This window comes from Cervus elaphus, chromosome 8, assembly GCF_910594005.1.
Source record: "Cervus elaphus chromosome 8, mCerEla1.1, whole genome shotgun sequence".
Lineage (NCBI taxonomy): Eukaryota > Metazoa > Chordata > Mammalia > Artiodactyla > Cervidae > Cervus > Cervus elaphus.
This window is the reverse complement of record NC_057822.1, coordinates 40,596,504-40,618,803: the sequence shown is the minus strand read 5'-3', so window position 1 is coordinate 40,618,803 and position 22,300 is coordinate 40,596,504. Positions and strand designations below refer to the sequence as shown.

The 22,300-nt window shown below is 39.1% G+C and overlaps 1 protein-coding gene across 3 annotated transcripts in view; it reads left to right on the top strand.

Moving 5' to 3' along the window:
* Positions 1-22,300, top strand: part of PARD3B (par-3 family cell polarity regulator beta) — a 1,123,128-nt gene that overhangs the window by 784,033 nt on the left and 316,795 nt on the right. For all 3 annotated transcript variants that reach the window (XM_043910301.1, XM_043910302.1, XM_043910303.1), the window contains 2 exons: positions 14,404-14,610; positions 15,338-15,575. In XM_043910301.1, the coding sequence (XP_043766236.1) occupies positions 14,404-14,610; positions 15,338-15,575 (445 nt within the window). The remainder of the gene's footprint in view (positions 1-14,403; positions 14,611-15,337; positions 15,576-22,300) is intronic.

Here is a 22,300-nt window from a genome sequence, read left to right as displayed (position 1 = left end):
ATGACTGGGCTATGAAGAACAACAACAGTGTTTGGAACAGAACTGGGGCTTCTGGTCTGGAAGACTGACTTCAGTGAAAAGCAAAGAATGATCATACCTCCTTGCTGGGGCATTGTTCAGATGACAAACATTTGGCACAGAGCCTATCACATAATAAGTTCTAAATAAAGATTAGCAACTGTTATTGTGGTTGAACCAAAACAAAAAATCCATCCCAGTTTGAGGTCCTTAGGCCATATACACTAAGGGAAAATGAGTCCCACCTAATACGTGGTGCAGTTCGAAATCCGCTCGTGTATCGTCTGTAGCAAAGAACAAGTGTGTTTGAGGAATTGTGTTTGGACACAGGGCCTCAGACTCCATAGACTTCATGTCTCTGACCCAGTGGGACCAGTCATGCCCCTGGTCACCTGGTTGCTTCACTCGCTTTGTTCTGTCTCTGTGCTCCCCCAACCCCTAATGACTTCTCTACAGTAGACAAATCGGTGGCCTGGCCACCCCTCCATGGGCCTCTGCTGTTAGGTCTCTCCCATGTTGTACCCTGGACAACCTCCCAGCCTATCAGACACTGCCCAGTTTTCAGGGATCCATGTCGGGCCAGAATCCTTTTTCTGCCCTGACTCCCACCACTTACTACATGTCTTGATTTACCCCACCTTGTTTTGGGGCGCTTTTGAATTCTGCTTGTGCCTTAAGAGCAGGTGTTCAGAAAGAGATACCCATCTATAACTTTATTTGAATAATTCAGTCTGGTGCCTCTGACAGATATAGAGGAAAACATATCCCTCTTTCAGAAGCAAGAATGATGTCTGTATATATATATATATATTATATAATATATATATATATAGTGTGTTGCAGCTTTGCTACTTTCTTGAACATAGGTAATTACATCTGATCACAACAAAAATCCATGATATTAGCACCACTGTTAACTTAGGTTAATGTCACCTACCTGTGCTTCAGTTTCCTCAGCTCTACAATGGAGATAACCATAGTATGTACCTCATATCATTGAGTTAATTAATATCTTTGTAAAAGTACTCAGAACATGCCTAGTACAGTGACAGTGGGTGTTTATGCTGTCGTCATCATCATTATAACTCTCAATATAATCTTTTTCATTTTCCACTTTTACTGATGAAGAAACTGAAGCCCAGAAAGGTTAAACAGCTCTCTGAGACCCAAGGTCTTTCAACTCCATACCCAAGATGTCTGTTACGTCAAAGTCTTTATTGCTAACCACCCAAGACCATTTGCTTCTAGTTTACAGAAAGTGAAAGTGAAAGTCTCTCAGCCTTGTCCGACTATTTGCGACCCCATGAGCTATACAGTCTATGGAACTCTCTAGGCCAGAATACTGGAGTGAGTAGCCTTTCCCTTCTCCAAGGGATCTTCCTATCCCAGGGATCGAACCAGGGTCTCCTGCATTGCAGGCAGATTCTTTACCAGCTGGGCCGCAGGAAGCCCAAGAATACTGGAGTGGGTAGCCTATCCCTTCTCCAGGGGGTCTTCCCAACCCAGGAATTGAACCAGGGTCTCCTGCATTGCAGGCAGATTCTTTACCAGCTGGGCCGCAGGAAGCCCAAGAATACTGGAGTGGGTAGCCTATCCCTTCTCCAGGGGGTCTTCCCAACCCAGGAATTGAACCAGGGTCTCCTGCATTGCAGGCGGATTCTTTACCAGCTGAGCTATGAGCGAAGCCTCACTCAGTTTACAGAGAAGTTCCTAGTTCACAGTTTATAAATTCTATGAAGGAGAAGCTTGAGATAAACACACCCTTACAGCACATGCCCACTCCAGAAGCAAACACCTTCTCCCTCTGGGGCAGCTCTGCCTCTTCCCAGATATGAAGTCTCAGTTGAGTGGCCCCAGGAATACAATGGAAGGACAGGCACTTAAAAGTGATATCACGTTTACTCTTATATTTTCAAAACCCAGTTGTAGATAAGTTGTTTGAACCCTTGGTCAACCACAGTAAGAATTAATTGTATTCAACTTTTGGAAGCCTTTCTTTTTTTCTAAAGTGTATAACAATTAGTAGTAGGCCTGTAATTATTAGTAATCATCTAGAGAATGGTCCTCTCTTCACGGAGGAGTCAGGGGCCAAGCTGAACAGGTGACTCTAATGCAGCTCTTCTCATTGTTGGGGAATTTGTCTCTCATAAAATCCACCCTAGAATATGTCCACCAACAGACATGCTTCTCACTGCTGTTATCGGCTCTGTACTTATTCTCCCTTCACCAGTGATATAGCCAAGGAAGAGTCTTCCCTGCTTCCCAAGTATCTGTCAGACCTGAGTTAGAATAACTGGCAGGTGTTTATATGAAGGAAAAATTGGAGAACAGAGTGTTAAATCAAGACTATAGGTTACAGTCAAAAGAAACAAATTTCATTCTGGCTCTTGCAAGGAAGCTAATTTGTTGACACGAGTAACTGGTAAGTTCAGAGGAGCATCTAGATAAAGATATGGGTGGATCTGGGGCCTCTATGAACGATACTCTCTCGCACACACACAGTTTTAGTGCATCTCTTTGTAGAAAAACAAGATAGTTAACAGCAGCTCTAGGTTTATCCTCCCAGTAATCGCAGTAGCAAACAAGATGACTTTTTCCTGATCATTCTTCAAGGATTAGTTCTAAGTATTCCAACAATAGACTCCTGAGCCAACCAAGGGGATGAAAGGGCTAGGCATGCCTGGGTTAGAGGCACACTTCTGGGTGAGAGTAGGGGAGGTATAGTTAACCAAGGAAAATCAGGATACTCCTTCTAGGTGGAATAGTGGATACAGCGTAGGAAAAAAAGAGAATAGATATCAATAGTAGGGGGAGGTAGAAAGGACAGATCAGCATAACTGGAGAAAGTAATGCTCTTTTTTCCATGAGCTTCTCTGAGTCAGTAAAACAACATTTAGGTACTCCTGACGTTTCACTACAACCCAGCAGGAATTTCACTACAAAAGAGGTTGATCATAGATTTCCCCAAGAGAGAGTTATTCGTGGAAATGCCACCTTCTTGTAACCTTGATTCCTGCTGGCAAGGGCTCCTCAAGCTGAGTTACAGGGACACTCCAGCGTGTTGTCAGATTTCTCAACAATATTAAGTGGGACTTCCTTTTCATATTTGCTACCTCATTTATTTCGTGTGTCCCCATGTTATTAGTTTTACTGCCCATTAATCATTATATATTACAAAACGTGGTAAAGTGTGCTGAAGAAGAGAGAGCCCTGGATCTGACCATGACAGTCACAGCTTAGCCGTCGAGAAGGAAGCTTAGGGGTGACAGGCAATGCCCCTTCCTACCCATCCCCAGAGCCTCAACTGTGAGCACCTCTTACCTCCCAGTGCACTAGTATATGTTTCTTTAGGCTTTCCCACTTGGTCAGAGAGAGATCTGAGGACAGCAGTCTGTTTACCATGAGGACAGATGACTAACACGCTAAAAATGTTTCTGAAGAAATTGTTTCACAAAAACCTGAAGTTATAATTGTAAAAAGGAAGAAAGTAAATAGAAAGGTATTTGATGAGCAGTGAGTTCTATTACTGTATAATATTTCAATCTTTCTTCTCATTTGTCCTGTAAGTTTCTTCCAAATTATCTTTTCTCAAAATAACAGTATTATCAAGCCATGCCTCTGGTGAAAAACTTTAAAAAGTTTCCGATTGCCCCCCTGCTCTGAGTCTAGCCTTCTCAGCCCAATTTTGAGGCGCTTGTTATCGCACTTCCTGCTTTGTCCCCACACTTACTTCCTGGCAGGTCCCAGGTCCCCCTGGCTGATCATTCATCCTGTGCTCCCGCTAACAAGCAGACATGTCAGGACTTTTCCTCATGCTTTTCTCTTGCAATAGAGTGTCCACATCCTAGTTTTCCCATGTATTCGATCCATCTTTGAGGACATGCATTCATGAGGACATGAATGAAGTGAATGAGGACACTGCATTCATGAAGCTTATCCTAAGACTTGAGATCACAGTGTACTTTCTCTTCTCTAGACTTCCCCAAGTCTAAACCACTCCAGCCCTGAACCCTGCTGTATGTCAGTATGCTGTATGTCAGCTCTGTCATTTATAGAGATGCCTATTGACTAAGGATCCCAAAAACCTATAACCTTGTCTGTTTTGCCATTTTGTTGATGGCATCACGGGTTGGTCTGAGGGAGAGGAATCACTTGGCTGGTGAAAAAGACTTACTGGCTCTTTATATGCAGTCCCTGACATGGTTCTTTTCATCAAGTGATTTTAACACCTGTCTTCTTTTTGGAAAATGCCTCTTAAGAAATAAGCTTATTTGGGCTATTGAAAGAGGAAAACAATTAGGCAATACAAAACAGAAAAGGTAGAAGTCTTGAATAAAGAGTGAAAATTCAAAGCTAATGATGACTCGGGCCCACAATGTATAGATATGGAAACAAAAATTTTCCTGGCATCGTGTTGGTTGTAGATAATCCTCCTAATGACTATAAACATTGCTCATTAATGAAGGCATATGGTACAAGCTAATGTTTACTAAATATTTACTGCGTGCCAGGTTCAAGCTCTGTATCAGATAACCTAACTACCATGTGCGTGCGTGCATGCTAAGTGGCTTCAGTAGTTTCTGAATCTTTGTGGCCCTATGGACCAAAGCCCACCAGTCTCCTCGTCCACGGGATTCTCCACGCAAGAATACTAGAGTAGGTTGCCATGCCCTCCTCCAAGGGATCTTCCCGACCCAAGGGCAAAGTGATGTCTCTGCTTTTTAATTCACTGTCTAGGTTTTTCATAGCTTTTTCCCCAAGGAACAAGTGTCTTTAATTTCATGGCTGCTGTCACAGTCTACAGTGATTTTGGAGTCCAAGAATATAAAATCATGAAAGATAAAAATCTTAAAGCCCGAGGATTACACTCTCTCTGATAAGATACTCATAGCAGGAACAGCCAGCAGAGACCATTACCTCACAGCTGTTAGAATGGCTGTGTGTACTAGTCTGGAAAGCAGTATGGCGGTTTCTCAAAAAATGAAAAATAGAGCTGTCATGTGACCCAGCACTTCCATTTATGGATATATATCCTAAGAAATGAAATCACTATTTTGAAAAAGTATTTATATTCCCACATTTATTGCAGCTTTATTCAAAATAGCCAAGACATGGAACAACCCAAGTATCCATCAATGGATGAATGGAAAAAGAAAATGTAATATATATATACACACACATGCACACTTACATACATACATTTATATGCACACACACATATATGCATACACATGCATGTACACACACAAACCTGCACATACAGTGGAATGGTATTTCACCATAAAAAAAGACAAAAATCCTGCCGTTTGTGACAACATGGCCTTGAGAGCATTACGCTAACTGAAATAAATCAGAAAGACAAATACTGCATGATCTCACTTATATGTGAATCTGAAAAACCCATACTTATAGACACAAAGAGCAGAATGGTGGTTGCCACGAGCTGAACGATGGAGAAAATGAGAAAAGATGTTGGTCAAAGGCTACAAACTTAGTTATAAATGCTGGGGATCAATGTACGACATGGTAACTGTAGTTAACAATACTGTAATATATACTTGAAGGTTGCTAAAAGATAGATCCTAAGTGTTCTCATCATACACACATACACAAAAAGGTAATAATGTGAAGAGATGAAGACAATAATGAACCTTATTGTGGCAATCATTTTGCAATATATACATGTATCACATCAAATCAAAATGTATGTATATTTGTATCAAAATCAAATATGTATGTATCAAACATTGGGTTGACCAAAAAATTTTGTTCGGATTTTTCCCTAAGATCTTAAAGAAGAAACTGGGGCTTCCCAGGTGGCGCTAGTGGTAAAGAATACGCCTGACAATGCAGTAGATTTAAGATATGAGGATTCGATCCCTGGGTTGGGAAGATCCCCTGGAGAAGGGCATGGCAACCCACTCCAGTATTCTTATCTGGAAAATCCCATAAACAAATGAGCCTGGAGGGTTACAGTCCATAGGGTTGCAAAGAGCCACAGCTGAAGCAACTTAGCATGCACTTGATACATTGCATCATTAAACTTGCATCATTATATATCAATTATATCTCGATTAAAAAAATAAAATGTTTACCCAGGGTAAAAAAAATCAGAGATTCACAGGAACAATTCGTTTCTCGTGCCTCTCGCCCTCTCCTAGACACGTACTTACTGGGGCACACTCTCACTGAAAGCAATGGTGAGTATATTTTATGCAGCCCATTGTCCTTCCTCTCCTTCTTTGTAGCTCTCTCTGGACATGAAAAAAACATTCAAATTTGGATAAGATCAATGGTGTAAGATGTGGCTTCATTTTGTACAGGAAAGAACTTTATAAATTATAAAGCAACAGGGAAATGTTAGTTACTATTTCACTTGCCTTCTGTTCCTCTTAGGACTTAGCACAGTTCTGAGTGACAAAAACTATTCAGTAAATACTCACTGATGGCTGACTTGATTTTTAACTTGAAGTTTTACCAGTAGATTGAACGTAGGTTGAAGTGCACTTTTTAAGAGATTGTTATTCATATTACTGGGGGTTTCCCTTGTGGCTCAGCTGGTAGAGAATCCGCCTGCAGTGCCAGAGACCTGGGTTCCATCCTTGGTTTGGGAAGATCCCCTGGAGAAGGTAACAGCTACCCACTCCAGTATTCTGGCCTGGAGAATTCCATGGACTGTATAGTCCATGGGGTCACAAAGAGTTGGACACAACTGAGTGACTTTCACTCACTCATTTGTATTACTGAATATTCTCATTACACATAACCGTATAATTGTTATTCAAAGCTATAAAACCTTACTTTCTATCAGTTCTGAAAATAGTAAGTGAAAATTTCAGGTTTTTTTTTTTTCTTTTTAGTGCAGTCCATTAGCTATAAAAAGGGGAGAAATGAATAAAGCAAAAGTATAAAAATAATTTCAGGCCCTCAAAAAATACAGGTACCCAGTTTATACAACATCATGTAAAAATATCTTCATGTGGATACCATCCAAGAAATCAGTCAATTTGACCTTTTTGGCATGCTAATAGTTTTTTAAGAAACTTATTAGAATTCTTCTTAGTGTAGTTTATTTTGATAGTACGGCATTATACAACCCACGTAAGGCATAAACCACTCAACAATCAAAAGCAGAAGAAAGAGGTGCTATTGAAGTAAGCCATACAAAGAATAAGTGGTAAAAAGAATGAGGTGGGGGGGGAAAAATCACTGAAACCATTTGTGTTCAGAATGAAAAGCCTGTTACCAAGACATGCAAGGAGGACTTGGAAGGAGAATAAAGGTATTCTTGGCAGTGGGGAAAACTAAGACTATTCAAAGTGTGCGTAAAGACAGGGAAGTAGCAGAAAAGGTTAATATCACAAAGAGAGAAGTTAAGTGGAAAGGAATGACTAGCAGAAAAAGACAAAACATAGAGATGAGTGAGTAATTATAAATAGGGTAGAAATAATTAGATTCTTGAAAATAGGACAAAAAAAACCTAAGGTCATATTAGTAAAAACAAGAGGCTGTGTGTGAACTCTGAGGGGGTAAAGCAGTCACGGGGTAAACGCCCTTCAGCTTCACGGCGCTGGAGTGGAGAGCGGTCACCATCCTCTCACTCCTTCACTTGTACCTTCCTTTATCCCGACCACAAATATTTATTCAGTCCTTCTCTGCACTGGGGATGCCAAGATCAACAAGACAGAAAACGGTAGGTGGCGAGCATCGATCCTATTGATCCCATTCCACAAGTAGGAAAGCTGGCCTCTTTAATCAGTTTATTTGACTCTTAAGTGAGTTTTTTTTCCCCGCTTAAATAATAAAAGTTATGGTTTTTTTTCCCTTCTTTAAGTATTCATATTTCCTTCCAGACAACAATGCTATTTATATAATTTTTAAACTTGTTATTATCTTGAATGCCAGTTTAGGGGTAATGCTGTTGTTGTTTTTAATCTGGTGGAGTTATCCTGACAAGGCAAAGAGAGAGAAAGCAAAAGATTACAACAAAACAGCCTGTGGGTAGTGGGTTTGACTGAGTTCTCCAGTGGCTTTAACAGAATCTCCCCAGGTATGGTTTTAAATATATGTATTTTTTTTTAAGAGTTTGCCTACTAAATTGAACCACAGAATCCATTTTCTTACCCACAAAGTTAAAAAATAAAACGACAGGAGATTGTCATGAGAATATTTTCAGAGTAGTAAATTTACCATTTATTACATTTGTTGGATATAATTTGAGTCCAGGAAAAAAACCAAAATATGGCATCAGGTTTTGACTTTCCATTTATAAGTAAAAGAGGGATTTTTTAGTGAAGAAAGCTAAAGCGTACAGCACCTCTTAGCATAGATGTGGAGTCCCTTGGAGGGCCATGTAAGTCCCACACTTACAATCAAATCATTTGTTGTATTTGTTCACCTAATCTTCCCATAATTTTCTCTAGATCTTTTCACTTAAAGATAGACAGTGTTTGGAGTCAGAGTAGGAGAGATTATGCAAATATATAACTCTTAATGAGAAGTTCATTATTGAATATTTTGACATGAATTTCAGGAAATAAGACCCCGAGATTTATGAGACTTAAAAGGAAAAAATTAAAATAAAAAATAAACTCTACTCCTAGAGAACTTGGAAATTGCCAGTAAAAGAACTGAGACCCAGATGACAGCAGATAACATATAAACCAGATTACATTATGCCCTCTGGTAATGAATAGGAAACAGGATGCTGCGATAAGCTTGGAATGATGATCAATATTTGGAATACTGAGATAGGCAAACAGGTAATTAGGCCCATTATGGACACAGTTAGCACAGATAACATAATTTGGGAAATTATACATTTATATATTATGGGGATTTTTTTTCTGGGCTAATGGATTTGCAATGATATCTATTAAAGCATATAAGACATTTAGCCTCCAGGGGAAACTACTAAAAAAAAAAAAATCAAACATACAAAATTTTCAGTAAGTTTAATCTAAAATAAAAAGACAGAGTGAGATGTATTGGAGAACAAAGTGGTGTTGTGACTTCCTACTTGGAATTTGTAATAATTTTTCATTCAAAGAGTTTTAAGGCTATTAATTTCACATCACAACTACCCATGAAGCAAAGTAAAGCATTTTTATTGTATTTGCCCAAGTTCATTGTTCATAAGACAGCAAAGCCAAATTGTTAATGAAAGCAAGCTATCTTGACGAATCATGGCCTTCTCAAGTTTCATGCTGAGTCCCCTGGATAACATTGCAATCATTTTGATCCCCAGTTTACTACTGGGCACAATTCCTTTGTTTTAGGGGGAGGGGCTCTAGTGTAATTAATTTTCACTAAATGCCTTGAGGACTATCGATGTTACTGAAATGTGCAGATTAATATATTATTTATTGTTAACTATCGTAAATATCTGTTAATTATAAAGCTCTATCATGGAGGAAAACTTGCCATGTATCTGAAAGTGAATACCTTCCCCTAAATAATTCTTTATGTTTTAATAAGAATGTATTGGAAGCAATTTCATCAATAATGGAAGATCCAATTACTGGTCTTCTGGATTAAGGCATTCTTTTATTGCAAGATTTTAATGCTAGAATGGGAAGTTCAAACATTGCCAATGAAATCTCAGACTAATTAAATGATTATAGCCTAAGGAGAGGGATATCTAAGACTCCACTATTAATCTTGCCAAGAATAGCCTCTATATGTGATGAACAGATGGAGATATATATATATATATATCCATACATACATATATATACCTTATTTCAAAAGAAAAAACTGTAAGGAGTTTTTTGGAGGAAAATTGGTTTAACTTTTGAATAAAAAAGGGAGGATGGTACTGTATTTCTTTTTGGAGCCCTTTTTCACCTTCTTGCAGAGGGAATGGTTGTATTTTAAAATGCAGTGGTGGATTGAACCAAATGGATTGTTCTAGAGCTTCATTTACTCAATGTTTAGAGTTGATGTAAAAACACCAATGACAACAATCGTCACCAATGCTTTATGAGTACCTGTTATGTGCCAAGCACTCTTCCATCCTCATTTATCCAAATTTTACAGATAAGGAAGCAGCCACAGGAAGGTTAATAACTCAAAAAATAAGTGGCAGAGTGGGGGGTATTGGAATGTCTCACTGCCTCTCCACTTCATCATTCACCATTAATCACTACTCTCTAGAGTGTTTTATTCTCTATTATCTCTTGCAGCACATGCTCTCAGTTGCTCTGCAGCATGTGGGATCTTAGTTCCCCAACCAGGGATTGAACCTGAGTCTCCTGCATTGCAAGATGGATTCTTAACCACTGGACCACCAGGGTCTTGCATGAGAAATGTTATACTCAACAACAACATGTTGAAATGGGACTTTCTACTTAGAAGACTGGGGCAGTGGTTTCAGGTTTTTAACTATATTTTGAAGAGGTACCTCTCCCCTTGGACAATAGCTCTCTACTGCCCTTCTCTCTGCTTGTTTCATGTCCATGGGAGAGATGGTGGCAGAATTCCTTTAAATCTTTAGACTTGGTGTATGAGTTCAGTTTCTTCATAACACTGCATTTTCTCTGGATGGTGAGGAGGAACAGGGGCTCTGTTTGAGGACTGGTGGAGCCAGAAAACGTGGCCCTGAAATTTCCCTCTACTCTGTATGAGGAAGGCTTCCAGGTTCAAGTCAAGCCCATCCTTCACTTGAAACAAATAAATCTTCAAAAAAGCTATAGCATCTTTTAAAAAATCTTTCTGTGATATTTCTTTTGGGGACGTCCAAGGAAAAATTTGGCACACGGAACTTTAAGAATACTTTTATTATACTACTTTAAGTATAACATTTCTCAGGCAAGATCCCTTTTTTAGTACCTTTGATAAACATTGTATCATGTTTCTAGAAATTTCTGAATGTCAAGTTCATCTTTCTGATGGGAAGAAGTTTATCAGTATCTTAGAGAACATGGTCACTGAACATAGAAGTCATAAGTTTAAAAAAATAAAGCCTTGCTACTAAAGTTTGGGAAAAGATCTATTTCTTGGCATTTGCAGCTAATCTAAATGGGCCTGGAAATCATTGAAAAATTATGTTCAGTTTACATTCAGATACTCAAAATGGGACAAGTAAATGCTCAAATTTGGACATTGTCCATCTCATGACTGATACCATGTGGTATTCAGGGATCACTGTCTCAAACAGTTGCTTAAAATCAGCCACAGTCAGTATCACATCAGCTACAGGTGAAAATGTGAGAAGTCCTCACTTTGGAGATGACTTCAGTAGGATGTAACTACTGAGGATTGATTTTGATTAATATCCTTCAAGGAGACCTCTACTTTAAGTGGGAACCTAGAAAACAGTATGATTTGTATAAATGGTTAGGCTAAAAATACACAGAAAATCTTCCCCTGTTGAAAGCTACAGGATTTACAATGCAATGGCAGCCTAAGCTGGAACTGTGGAGAATGGGAGTAGGGAAGAAGGACTGAATGTGACAATTTATTGTGCTCACATACAATCTTTATGTGCTAAAACCTTTATTCCAAGTGTTTGGTTGACATTTAGTGCTGATGCCATCGGTTGACTTATAATAATCCCTCGTAACCAGTAACCTCAACCTTCCCTCAGAAGTCTTGGACATAAAGGAAATGCAAACCCTAGCCAAGATCCTTTCACTCAGAGATTCAATTCAGTCAGTTCAGTGCACCTATAAGTCCTTGTAAGGACTTTTCCTGTTTTCAAATTCTCCTCTCTAACATCAGTCTTTTTTTCCCCACCACCATATCCTGTTTATTCCCTAGAAATAAATAAGAAAGTTGTTTTCAAGCCTGAAAATCCCTGAGTCCACATTTACAACCAAGACTCAAATGCTTTTCGGCTTTTGTTGTGTTTTTTTTTGTTTTTTTTTTTTACCACATCCAGTAGAGTTAGGCTATAATTTTGGCCAACATCAGTTGACACTTCTAATTTGTGACTTCTATTTATGTAAAGTGAATTAATTGCTGGTTCTATTAATCCTGCAAAACCCATGAATCCTTAATGTTCAGTTTGCTTCAAATGAGTAACAGTGTATTTGTTCCTTCTCAAAGATGACTTCTTGCTGAGCTCCTTTTAGATAACATGCCTTATATCTTGGATGATTTATTCACTTTCATGTTCCCTAGAATTTATTGCTAAAGGTTGACGTGAATGCTTACAGCTTGGGCTCTAATATAATCTCCTGAATGGCAATTAATAAATAAAAGATGGTTACTATTGTTGACAGAGGAACTAGGCTTCCTCAGATAGTTTTCATCTTCATGTTTTTCCCAAACTTCATGTCAGATCCCTAGGGAGAGATGGTGTAAAATGTTTTCTGTAAACTCCAAAGCTTTTACTGTTGCTTTAATACCCCCACACCTCTCTGTTGCTTTTTGTTTTCTTGTCAGAAACAATCTTACTCAGCTTCTGTTTCTTCCACTCGCTTTCCTTCCTGGGACTATAAGAAATACACCTCTTTGTGGATTTAGTAGCAGTGTATTCTTACTATTTACAGTTTGCAAAGTAGCACCTGAAATTTGTCCCTGAAATTTCTTATGTTTTTTTCTTTCTCCTTAATCCCATCTATGTTGCATATCTTAATGATACACTGTTACCTGTAAAATGGAATGTTTATCGCCATCATGTACATTGTTAAAGTGCAAAATTGCCTCCTGTAAGGTAATGTGAAACTGGAAAAACAACATCCAGTTTTTGCATTTTTGTCTGCTTAACTAGGCTCAGGGCTAATCTAGACTAATGGTCTTAGTCAGAGATGAGGAAACTAGAGACCATTTGAAGTAGCTTTACCATAGTTAAGTAGAGGGTGGAGGCCAAGTATAGCTTTGGACAGTATAGAGCAGAAAAGGCACGGTGAGGCTTCCTGAAAACAGTTCCCAGCTCTGCTGCTTATTAAGTGGGTATCTTTAGACCAGGTATTTCTCTGCCCTCTGCCTGAGTTTCCTCATCTGTAAAATGGGAACAATATTGGCAGTAGCACAACTTTAAGGATTATGTTAAGTTAGTACAGGTAAAGCACTTAAACTAGGCTAAGCATTCTCTGCATTGTTAGCTATTAGCATTATTGTCATTATTTTGACTGTTTTTAACATATTTACAATACCTGGGATGGTGTATTTTGTTTTTTAACTCTATGCATGTCTATACAGGCATGATGCCTTTGCTGTACTTCTTTTCTATTCCTTGTACTACCTAGTATTTTCTTAAGCAACTAGTAATAATATTTATGGCAGCTGCGTTAGCAGAAGCAAAAATAGTGATCATAGTAAGAAGTGATAGAGCTGTTTCCTGAGCCTTACTATATACTAGGCATTGAAGTAGCTCCTTCATGTTCACAATCCATAAGGTGTACTCAATCTGTATCTACTAAAAACTGTAAGGTAGTCTATTTCCAGAAATGCAAGTGTGGCCCCTTCATGACAGTAAGCTTTGTAACTGGAGAGGATCATGAGCTTTGGCTCTGGTGGAAAAGAGCCCTGCTAGAATTCCCTCCATCTTTAAAATAATCCTTGTGCTGCTGGTATTTATATAGCCTAATCCTGTTACAGACAACTGTGAGGCTGACTGTGGGTGGGAATGGAGATCAAGCCATGAGTGAAAAGTGGCAGGTAACAGGGCAAGACAAACAGTGCAAATGAAAAATATTACATGTCAAAACACAAATTATTAAACTTCACCTAGGTTTTTTTTGAATATTATATCATGCAAAGAAAATTACCCCACTTCCTAGATAATCAAATAGAAATACACATGGAGCAGTAAGCATTGACACAGAAAAGTTGTTTTCCTTCCTTACTTTGCTTTGTCTGTCGACTAAATAAATTGCATTTACCATACAGGAACAGTGCTAGAGTATGATAAAGTGTTTAAGGACAGAAATTAAAATCACTTCAATGCTGTTTGATTTTTGTGCATATTACATTCCTTAATAATTGTAAGAACAATTTTGGAAATAATAAAAGCTACAATATATGGGAGTGCTTAGAATGAGAACTGTGAAACACTTAGGTGCTTGGTGTGTGTGTGTGGCTATGTGAGTGTGTGTATACACACTCTGATACTTAAAATCTCTAGAGACTGCTACAGCTTTTCAAATTCATGCATATGTGTATGTGCATATATATATATATACACATATTTATTCTGTATATAACGTGTATTATCATTTTAAATCTTCCCACAACTTTATAGAAAAGGAACTAAGGCACCAAGAAGTCAATTACTTGCTCAAAGACACAAAAAGTGGCAAAGCTGAGGTTTAACACCCAAGTCCCGCCCCCTTAACACCCCCCACCCCTGCCTTTTGAGATAGAACAACAAGCCTTCCTACTCCATCAGGCTGCCTTAGGGGAAGGGTGACCTTTTGCCCTTTTTTTCTTTTTTTCCAGATTCTCCAAGCAAAGATTTTGGTCCGACTCTGGGTTTGAAAAAGTCCAGCTCCTTGGAGAGCCTACAGACCGCAGTTGCCGAGGTCAGGAAGAATGAACTTCCCTTCCACCGGCCTCCGCCACATATGGTCCGCGGCCGGGGCTGCAACGAGAGCTTCCGAGCAGCCATTGACAAATCTTACGATGGACCTGAAGAGCTAGAAGCCGGTAGGGCAACACGCTTGCTGAAATGGTTTCTTCCTATCATTATTATCAGCGAATCATAGGCATAAATGGGTGCTTAACTACAGAGAAAAATGATTTAAGGATCACAATTATATTTTTGATATTAAAAGTAATTCATTTTCCTGATATGTTTTGCCCTTTGGCTTAATGAACATGGAATTGGATAACGCAATATGCAATTTATTTTACAGGGCAACCACTGAAGAATTGTTCTCCTTCAATTTCCTACAAGGACCAACTGTCATTTACCCTTAGGGTAGCAGCACTAAGTATGCATTTCTTGACATTCTTATGCAAGTCATTAGATGCAGCCTCAACCCAAGGACTGACTGCATTAATTGCATTGAAACAGCCGGGTTATAGCTGCACTCAGAAACTTCTCCTAGAAATAAGCTCACCCTGTTTGTTGCCCAGCATGTCGGCATTCTGAGCTGATCAAGGTTAACAAGCTGCTTTCAGAGAGATCAGTGTTTCAACCTATATCAAACCTTTTATACTCCTGGCTAAGCAACCAGCGTCCTCCACTCCCAACAGCAAAAGCCTTGCGAAACCAGAGTTAGGCAGTTGTCTCTTCAAAGGGCACATGTAGCCACATGGCAGAGTAGAACTCCTGAGTGCTTTGATTTGTTCTTCTATATTTTAACTTTTCTTGAAATACTGACAGAGGAGCCCCTGACTATGTGCATTGATTTTTTTTCCTCTTGTGCAGATGGTCTGTCTGATAGGAGCTCTCACTCCGGCCAAGGAGCTCTGAATTGTGAATCTGCCCCTCAAGGGAACTCTGAGCTAGAAAATGCAGAAAATAAAGCCAGGAAAGTCAAAAAAACAAAAGAAAAGGAGAAGAAGAAGGAAAAGGGCAAATTAAAAGTCAAGGAGAAAAAGCAGAAAGAGGGAAATGAAGATCCAGAAAGGAAAATAAAGAAGAAGGGATTTGGTGCCATGCTAAGGTAGGGACCTGCTTTTGAAGGCAAAGTTGGGTTACTTTGCTTTGGTTTGGTTTTTTCTCTCTTGATGAAACTACTCATTTGTGTTCACTCAAAAAAAAAAAAAAAAAGCTTTCCTTCCTCTTCAGCTAGATGCCTAAAAATCTTTTTTTAATTGAAGTATACTTGATTTACATGGTTGTGTTAATTTCTGCTGTATGACAAAGTGATTCACTTATAGAAGAAGAATATATATATATATACACACACAGACACACACACACATTCTTTTCCCTTATGGTTTATCACAGGATATTGAATATTATTCCCTCTGCTGTATAGTATGACATTGTTGTTTATCCCATCTCTATGTAATAGTTTGTATTCACTAACCCCAAACTCCCAGTCCATCTCTTTCCCACCCTCCCTCATCCTTGGCAATAGCAAGGATGTATATGAGAAACAGAGTCTATGTATAGGAGTCTGTTTCTGTCCCATGGGTGAATTCATTTGTGTCATATTTTAGATTCTACATATACATGATATCATATATCTGTCTCTCCCTTTCTGACATACCCCACTTAGTATGATAATCTCTAGTTCTAGCCATGTTGCTGCAAATGACATTATTTCATTCTTTTATATGCCTGAGTAATATTCCACTGTGTATACATAGCACATCTTCTTTATCCATGCATTTGTCAATGGACATTTAGGTTGTTTTCATTCTTGGCTATTGTGAATAATGCTGCTATGAACATAGAGGTGCATATATCTTTTTGAATTATAGTTTTGAATACATATATGCCCAGGAATGGGATTGCTGGATAATATGTAGATGCTTAAAAATCTTAACTTGGTGATTGTGCATGCTCCTTTTCTGCAAAGGCAGAAGGAGCTTTCTTGGTTGGCTTCTGATACTGGTGATGGCAGGAAGCTGCCATAAAAATGTCAAATACAAGTCAAGACTTCCTGGAGGCATGGGTAGTGCCCAAAGCCTTTGGTACCAGTGCATTATGTGAGTAAAGAATATGCTTCTTCATCAACATGGGGAAAGCAAGAGGTAAGGGAGTCTTCAACTGTGACCTATAGAATACCACCTTTGAATTAGAGACGACAGGGTAGATGAACCATACCCCACTCCCACTCCATCCCCAGGGATTCCAGGTGTGTCCATGGCCAGGTCTGTGTGCACATCAGCCATCACCTACAGAGGCACTGTGGTGTAGTGGAGAGGTCATTGCATCTGGAGTCAGAGGGCCATCGTCTGAACCCATCACCTTCCTACACAAACTGCTGGGCATCACACACGTTAAATACCATCATACACGTTAAGGCTCCTTGAGCCTTGCTTTCATCAGTTTCAGAATAAGTCTGGTCCACTGCTGTCTGACTCAGTGAGACTGTAAGACGAGATGTCACAGGCAGCCAGTCCATCGACTAGGCATGGCTCAGCAGGGTGCAATCAGAAAACAACTTTATTTCTTCTCCAACAGCTCCCTTCACATATGCCCTGTTTACGCTGTCAAGATGTCCACAATTTGATGAGGAAGCACCTCTTTCCATTATTGCCTTTACCTCTATAATTTCCCATCAAAGAAAATCTCTCAGTCTCTACCCTTCTGTTCCATGGGCTGAAGATGAGTCATGGGAGGTGAAGGTTGATGGGCCAGTTTGGCATCTCTTATTAAACCCTTAGGAGATGTCTTTCTTAAGAATGCTGAGTGGTATTTGTCATCAGATGTTCTCAGTTAAGGATCTTCCACTGAAATTTTAGTGAAACAGAAAGTGAAACAGAAAGTTCCATTCCATATCTGTTATTCATATATATATATATTCTCTCTCTCCCTCTCTCTCTCACTCTGTGTGTGTGTGTGTGTGTGTGTGTGTGTGTGTGTGTGTGTATACATACATGTGACCTAGAAACTGCAAAGTGACATTTAGGGACACACATAATCTAGACACCAGTGGACAAATCTCTAAAAAAACCCTTGTTTTCCTTGATGGTTTCTATGGTTTTATATATCCATTTACCAGTTAAAATGTTAAATTTACCCTTATTCTGGGTAACTATCATGACTGCTACTAGATAATCATCCTTGATAATAATGATAACACAGAACTGTAATATATTTAGATGAGAATCACCTTTGCAGTTGTGGAGTTCAGAGATTAAAAATGCAGACTATATTTGTCACTCTCATGCCAATCCTGGCTTCTGTGCTTTCTCTCTAGGTAACATTGGGCAAGTTACTTAATCTCTGTGTCATGTAAAAAATGGGAATAACAATAAAATCTATTATTATGAGAATTATAGCTGCTTAATTATATGTAACTTGCTTAGAACAGTGCCTGGCAAGTAACAAACTTTCAATAAATGTTAATTATCACAGTAAGTAGAATAATGGCTTCCCTAAAGATGTTCATGTCCCAATTTCTAGTACCTGTGAGCATGTCATATTGCCTGGCAAAGGAGAATTGAGGTTGCAGGTAGAATTAAGTTTGCTGTTCAGCTGACCGTAGGATAAGGAGATTATCCTGAATTTCCCCCTGTGGGCACATGGCAAGAACAAGGGGTCTTAAAATTGAAAGAGGAAGGGCTTCCCCGGTGGTACAGTGGATGGGAATCCACCTGCCAGTTCAGGAGACATGAGTTCGATCCGTGGTCCAGGAAGAGCCCACATGCTGCAGAGCATCTAAGCCCACACAGTGAGCCTGAGCTCCAGAGCCCAGGAGCCACAGCTGCTGAAGGTCAGCGCCCAGAGCCCATGCTCTGCAACAAGAGAAGCCACTGCAAGGAGAAGCCCGCACACCGCAACTAGAGAAAAAGCCCACGCAGCAGCAAAGTTTCAAGCACAGCCAAAATTAAACAGATAAAAATTTTTTAAAAGAAGATGTGACTGTGGAAGAAAGATACAAAGAAATGCAATATGTAGCTGGAGGGACTGTGAGCCGAGGACTGTGGGCAGCCTCTAGAAGGCGGGAAAGGGCAGAGCAATGGATTCTCTCTGGAGAACTTCCAGATGGGTGCACAGCCTGCCAACCCATTAATTTTGGCCCATTTTTGTTGTTTAAGCCACTCAGTGTATGGCGGTTTTTGCAGCATCAGTAGAAAAGCATATTGCTATTATCATAATTATTATTACTTCTACAATATTAGTTTATAAGGTTAAAAAATCCTCTTTAAAGTGCTAAAGAAAAATACTATAACGATTTAACTATAGTAGTCTGTAAATAGAAAAACTATTATAGCTTCACATATCCCATTTTCTAGAATGTTACTAAATTAAACTTTAACTCTGTATTTTCTTTCACATGATGTGATTTGGCAGGTTCATACTCCATTGCCCAGAATACTGAGCTGGCTCTTCCTGTCGTTGTCCAATGTTTACTGTGTTTTCCTCTGATAGAAATCACAGGTCCTTCCTAGATTCTTGAGACATCTAGCAATTCAGATTTTATTTCCTTGCCCTATTTTAGAAAAATTAAGATCTGAAAGGTGTTGTTTGATTTTTTCCTCTGGTGTAAAAATAGCAACTGTTTTCCGTAGCCTTTTGCATCCGAGTTTGTGAGCATATTGGAGATGCTGCTACATGCACATTTTCAACAACAAAGAACACAAAAGCTGTTACCATTAGCCCACAGACTTTGCTTTAACTCTCATCTGTTGCTCAGATGCTATTGACTTAGTTACTTATTTAAAAAAAAAACTGATTGCTCTAAGGATCTCAAGGAGTTAGATATGTGGTTTAAATATGTATTATTTTTTCCAGTATCTGCACTTCAGACACCCTCCTGACCTTCAGTATAGGTTGCGTAGCTGTGCCATGTACAGTGATACTTGGCCACAGGCGTGAGCAGGGACCAAATTTCTGCCTCCCTCTCCTTCCCTCGCCACACATCATGGAAGTGTAATTGTAGCACTAGCTTTGCTCTTGTGGAAAGTTAAGTGCCATGTGCTTTTCTGCTATTCTCTGGTCGCTTTGTGTTGATGCCATGTAATAGCACAGTTTAGCTCAGTTAATTTAACCTATTTCCTATCATCTTGAAAAAAATTATGGAAGATCTCATTAATTCATACCTTTATATGTATTGTCCGGCCCCAGTATGCTTTACTGATTCCAGAGTTACTGCCTTGCAGATTCACCTGTGGTCTTACATAGGCTATGACTTATTGTGGGAAAATATACAGCTTAAGAACCTACCAATTTTGGTAGTTTCCCTCTATACTCTGTTTTACCTGCTGTTGAAAGAGAATTTTAGAGGATCAAGGTGCTTACTTTTTTTTCATTTTGTGTTTCTTGTATTCTTCATGGCACTACCCTGCAGAAAAGACCACCAGTGGCTCCTTGCAACCAAAGGGTGAAGTTCAAAACCCCTCAGTAAACAACCTCATAGCTATCAGCCTTATTCCACCTTCCTGGGGTCTAACAGATATTTTCTAAGCACTAAAAACATATATATATCCTTTGGCTAAGAAAATCTTACCCTGTTTATAGTAAAAACCCAAAGTCAGTCCTTGATTTCTTAGTTATTTAATAAGCTTGTCAATCCTTATATTCTTTAAACTGAATTCTATCAGTTTAATTGTGTTTGAAATCCATTCCTTTACATCATAGCCTCTATCATCTCCTCTTGGTATTATAGACCACTCACTTTAAAAACCTTCAGATGGTCAGCTTGTTCTGGACCTAAATGGAAAGGTTTAAAGTCCATCAAGTACCTTCTTCTATACCATTGGTGTGCCCAGCAAACTTCTTTTCTGATGGATTAACAAAGAACAAAGAGTAAAACCTGCCACTAAGAATTTCATTTCTGTTTTTTAATATTTTGCCCATATTCATTTGATCAGTAACATTGTTGAATGCCTCCTCTTTGTCAAAAGCATTCGTAATTATTCTTCACTTACATAACCACCATTTAATAAGGGCCTTCTTTGCATCAGACTTCCCTGATGCAAACAGAGACCTGCAATGCGAGAGACCTGGGTTCGATCCCTGGGTCAGGAAGATCCCTTGGAGAAGGGAATGGCAACCCACTCTAGTATTCTTGCCTGGAGAATTCCATGGACAGAGGAGCCTGGCAGGATACAGTCCATGGGACACGAATATGCAACTAACACTTTCACTTGCATCAGGCACTGTTCTAGTCACTGGGCGTATAGTGATAAACCCCTTCTTTAATGGTACTTTTTTTTAATCTTCACAAGGGAGGGAAGAATCAGAGACTTTTTAATTTCTTGTGGTGAGTTTAAATCAAAACAAACAAAGCATCATACAACATGTGAACTGCCTGTAACAGTGAATTTCCCAGGGAGTGATGGGATGTTTGCCTAGGGTGCATACAACTTGAAGGAATCCGCAGTCAATTTATATGGTGCTGAACAAGATCTCCAGGCCACGGCTCTTGTGGAATTTATATCCCAATGAGGGAGAGAAGAATGAACAACTCACTCAAAATCACTGAGATTATTTCAGGCTGTAGTAGGTGCTAAGAAAAAGGTAAAATCAGAAGAGATGGTATCATTGCACCCTCAGCAACTGTCCACCAGCTGGATAGAATGTGCATCTGCCCAGGCCACACTGAACTTCCAGCAGCTACATTATTAGAATTTAGCACACCCGGGTTTTCTCATGCCGGATCACTTTATGCCTGCTTTTTTTCCTTTCTTTTCTTCTTTTTCTTATTTTTTTGTAGCATATGAGTATGGGAAGATTATTTTTAAACCAATTTCATATAAAGCTGTAACAGAGAGCCAATGCAAATTGTGCCCATTTTAGCACATATGTACCTGAAGTATCATTTTGGAGGTGATGATACTTCATACCTGACATAAACATTTTGAAGACGCATGGTCTGTGATCTGAATGGTGAACTTGATTTGTAGCTGTTTATATTAACTGTTTCTCCCAGCCCACCAGTTGGATAATTTTTTATTATTTTGTCTTAACCCAGCTAATGCAGGTATACACTGGTTTAGTTTCTACAACAAAAAACCTAAATCATGAACCCTAATGAAAACGGTATTTTTTAGAACACAGAGGAAAAACTTTTATTTCTAAGCTTTGCAAATGGGAAAGCATCTGTTTCATCCATTTTATACCCAAATATACTAAAGCATGCCTTGTTTTATTGTACTTCACGTATTTTGCTTTGGAGATATTGTAATTTTTACAAGTTGAAGGTTTGTGACAACCCTGCATTGAGCAAGTCTATCCGTGCCATTTTTCAAATAGCATTTGCTTAGCTCATGTCTTTGTGTCACATATTCATCATTCATGCAATAGTTCAGGCTTTTTCCTTATTATTTATCTGTTATGGTGATCTGTGATCAGTGATCTTGGATGATGGTTAGCCTATTTTAGCAATAAAGTATATTTTAATTAAGATGTGCATTGTTTCTTAGACATAATGCTATTGCACATTTAATAGACCACAATATAAGCAGGGCTTTCCTGATGGCTCAGTTGGTAAGAATCCGCCTGCAATGCAGGAGACCCCGTTTTAATTCCTGGGTCGGGAAGATCACTGGAGAAGGGATAGGTTACCCACTCCAGTATTTCTGGGCTTCCCTTGTGGCTCAGCTGGTAAAGAATCCGCCTATGATATAGGAGACCTGGGTTCAATCCCTGGGTTGGGAAGATCCCCTGGAGAAGGGAAAGGTTACCCACTCCAGTATTCTGGCCTGGAGAATTCTTTGCAACTAAGTCGCAAAGAGTCAAATATGACTGAGTGACTTTCATTTTACT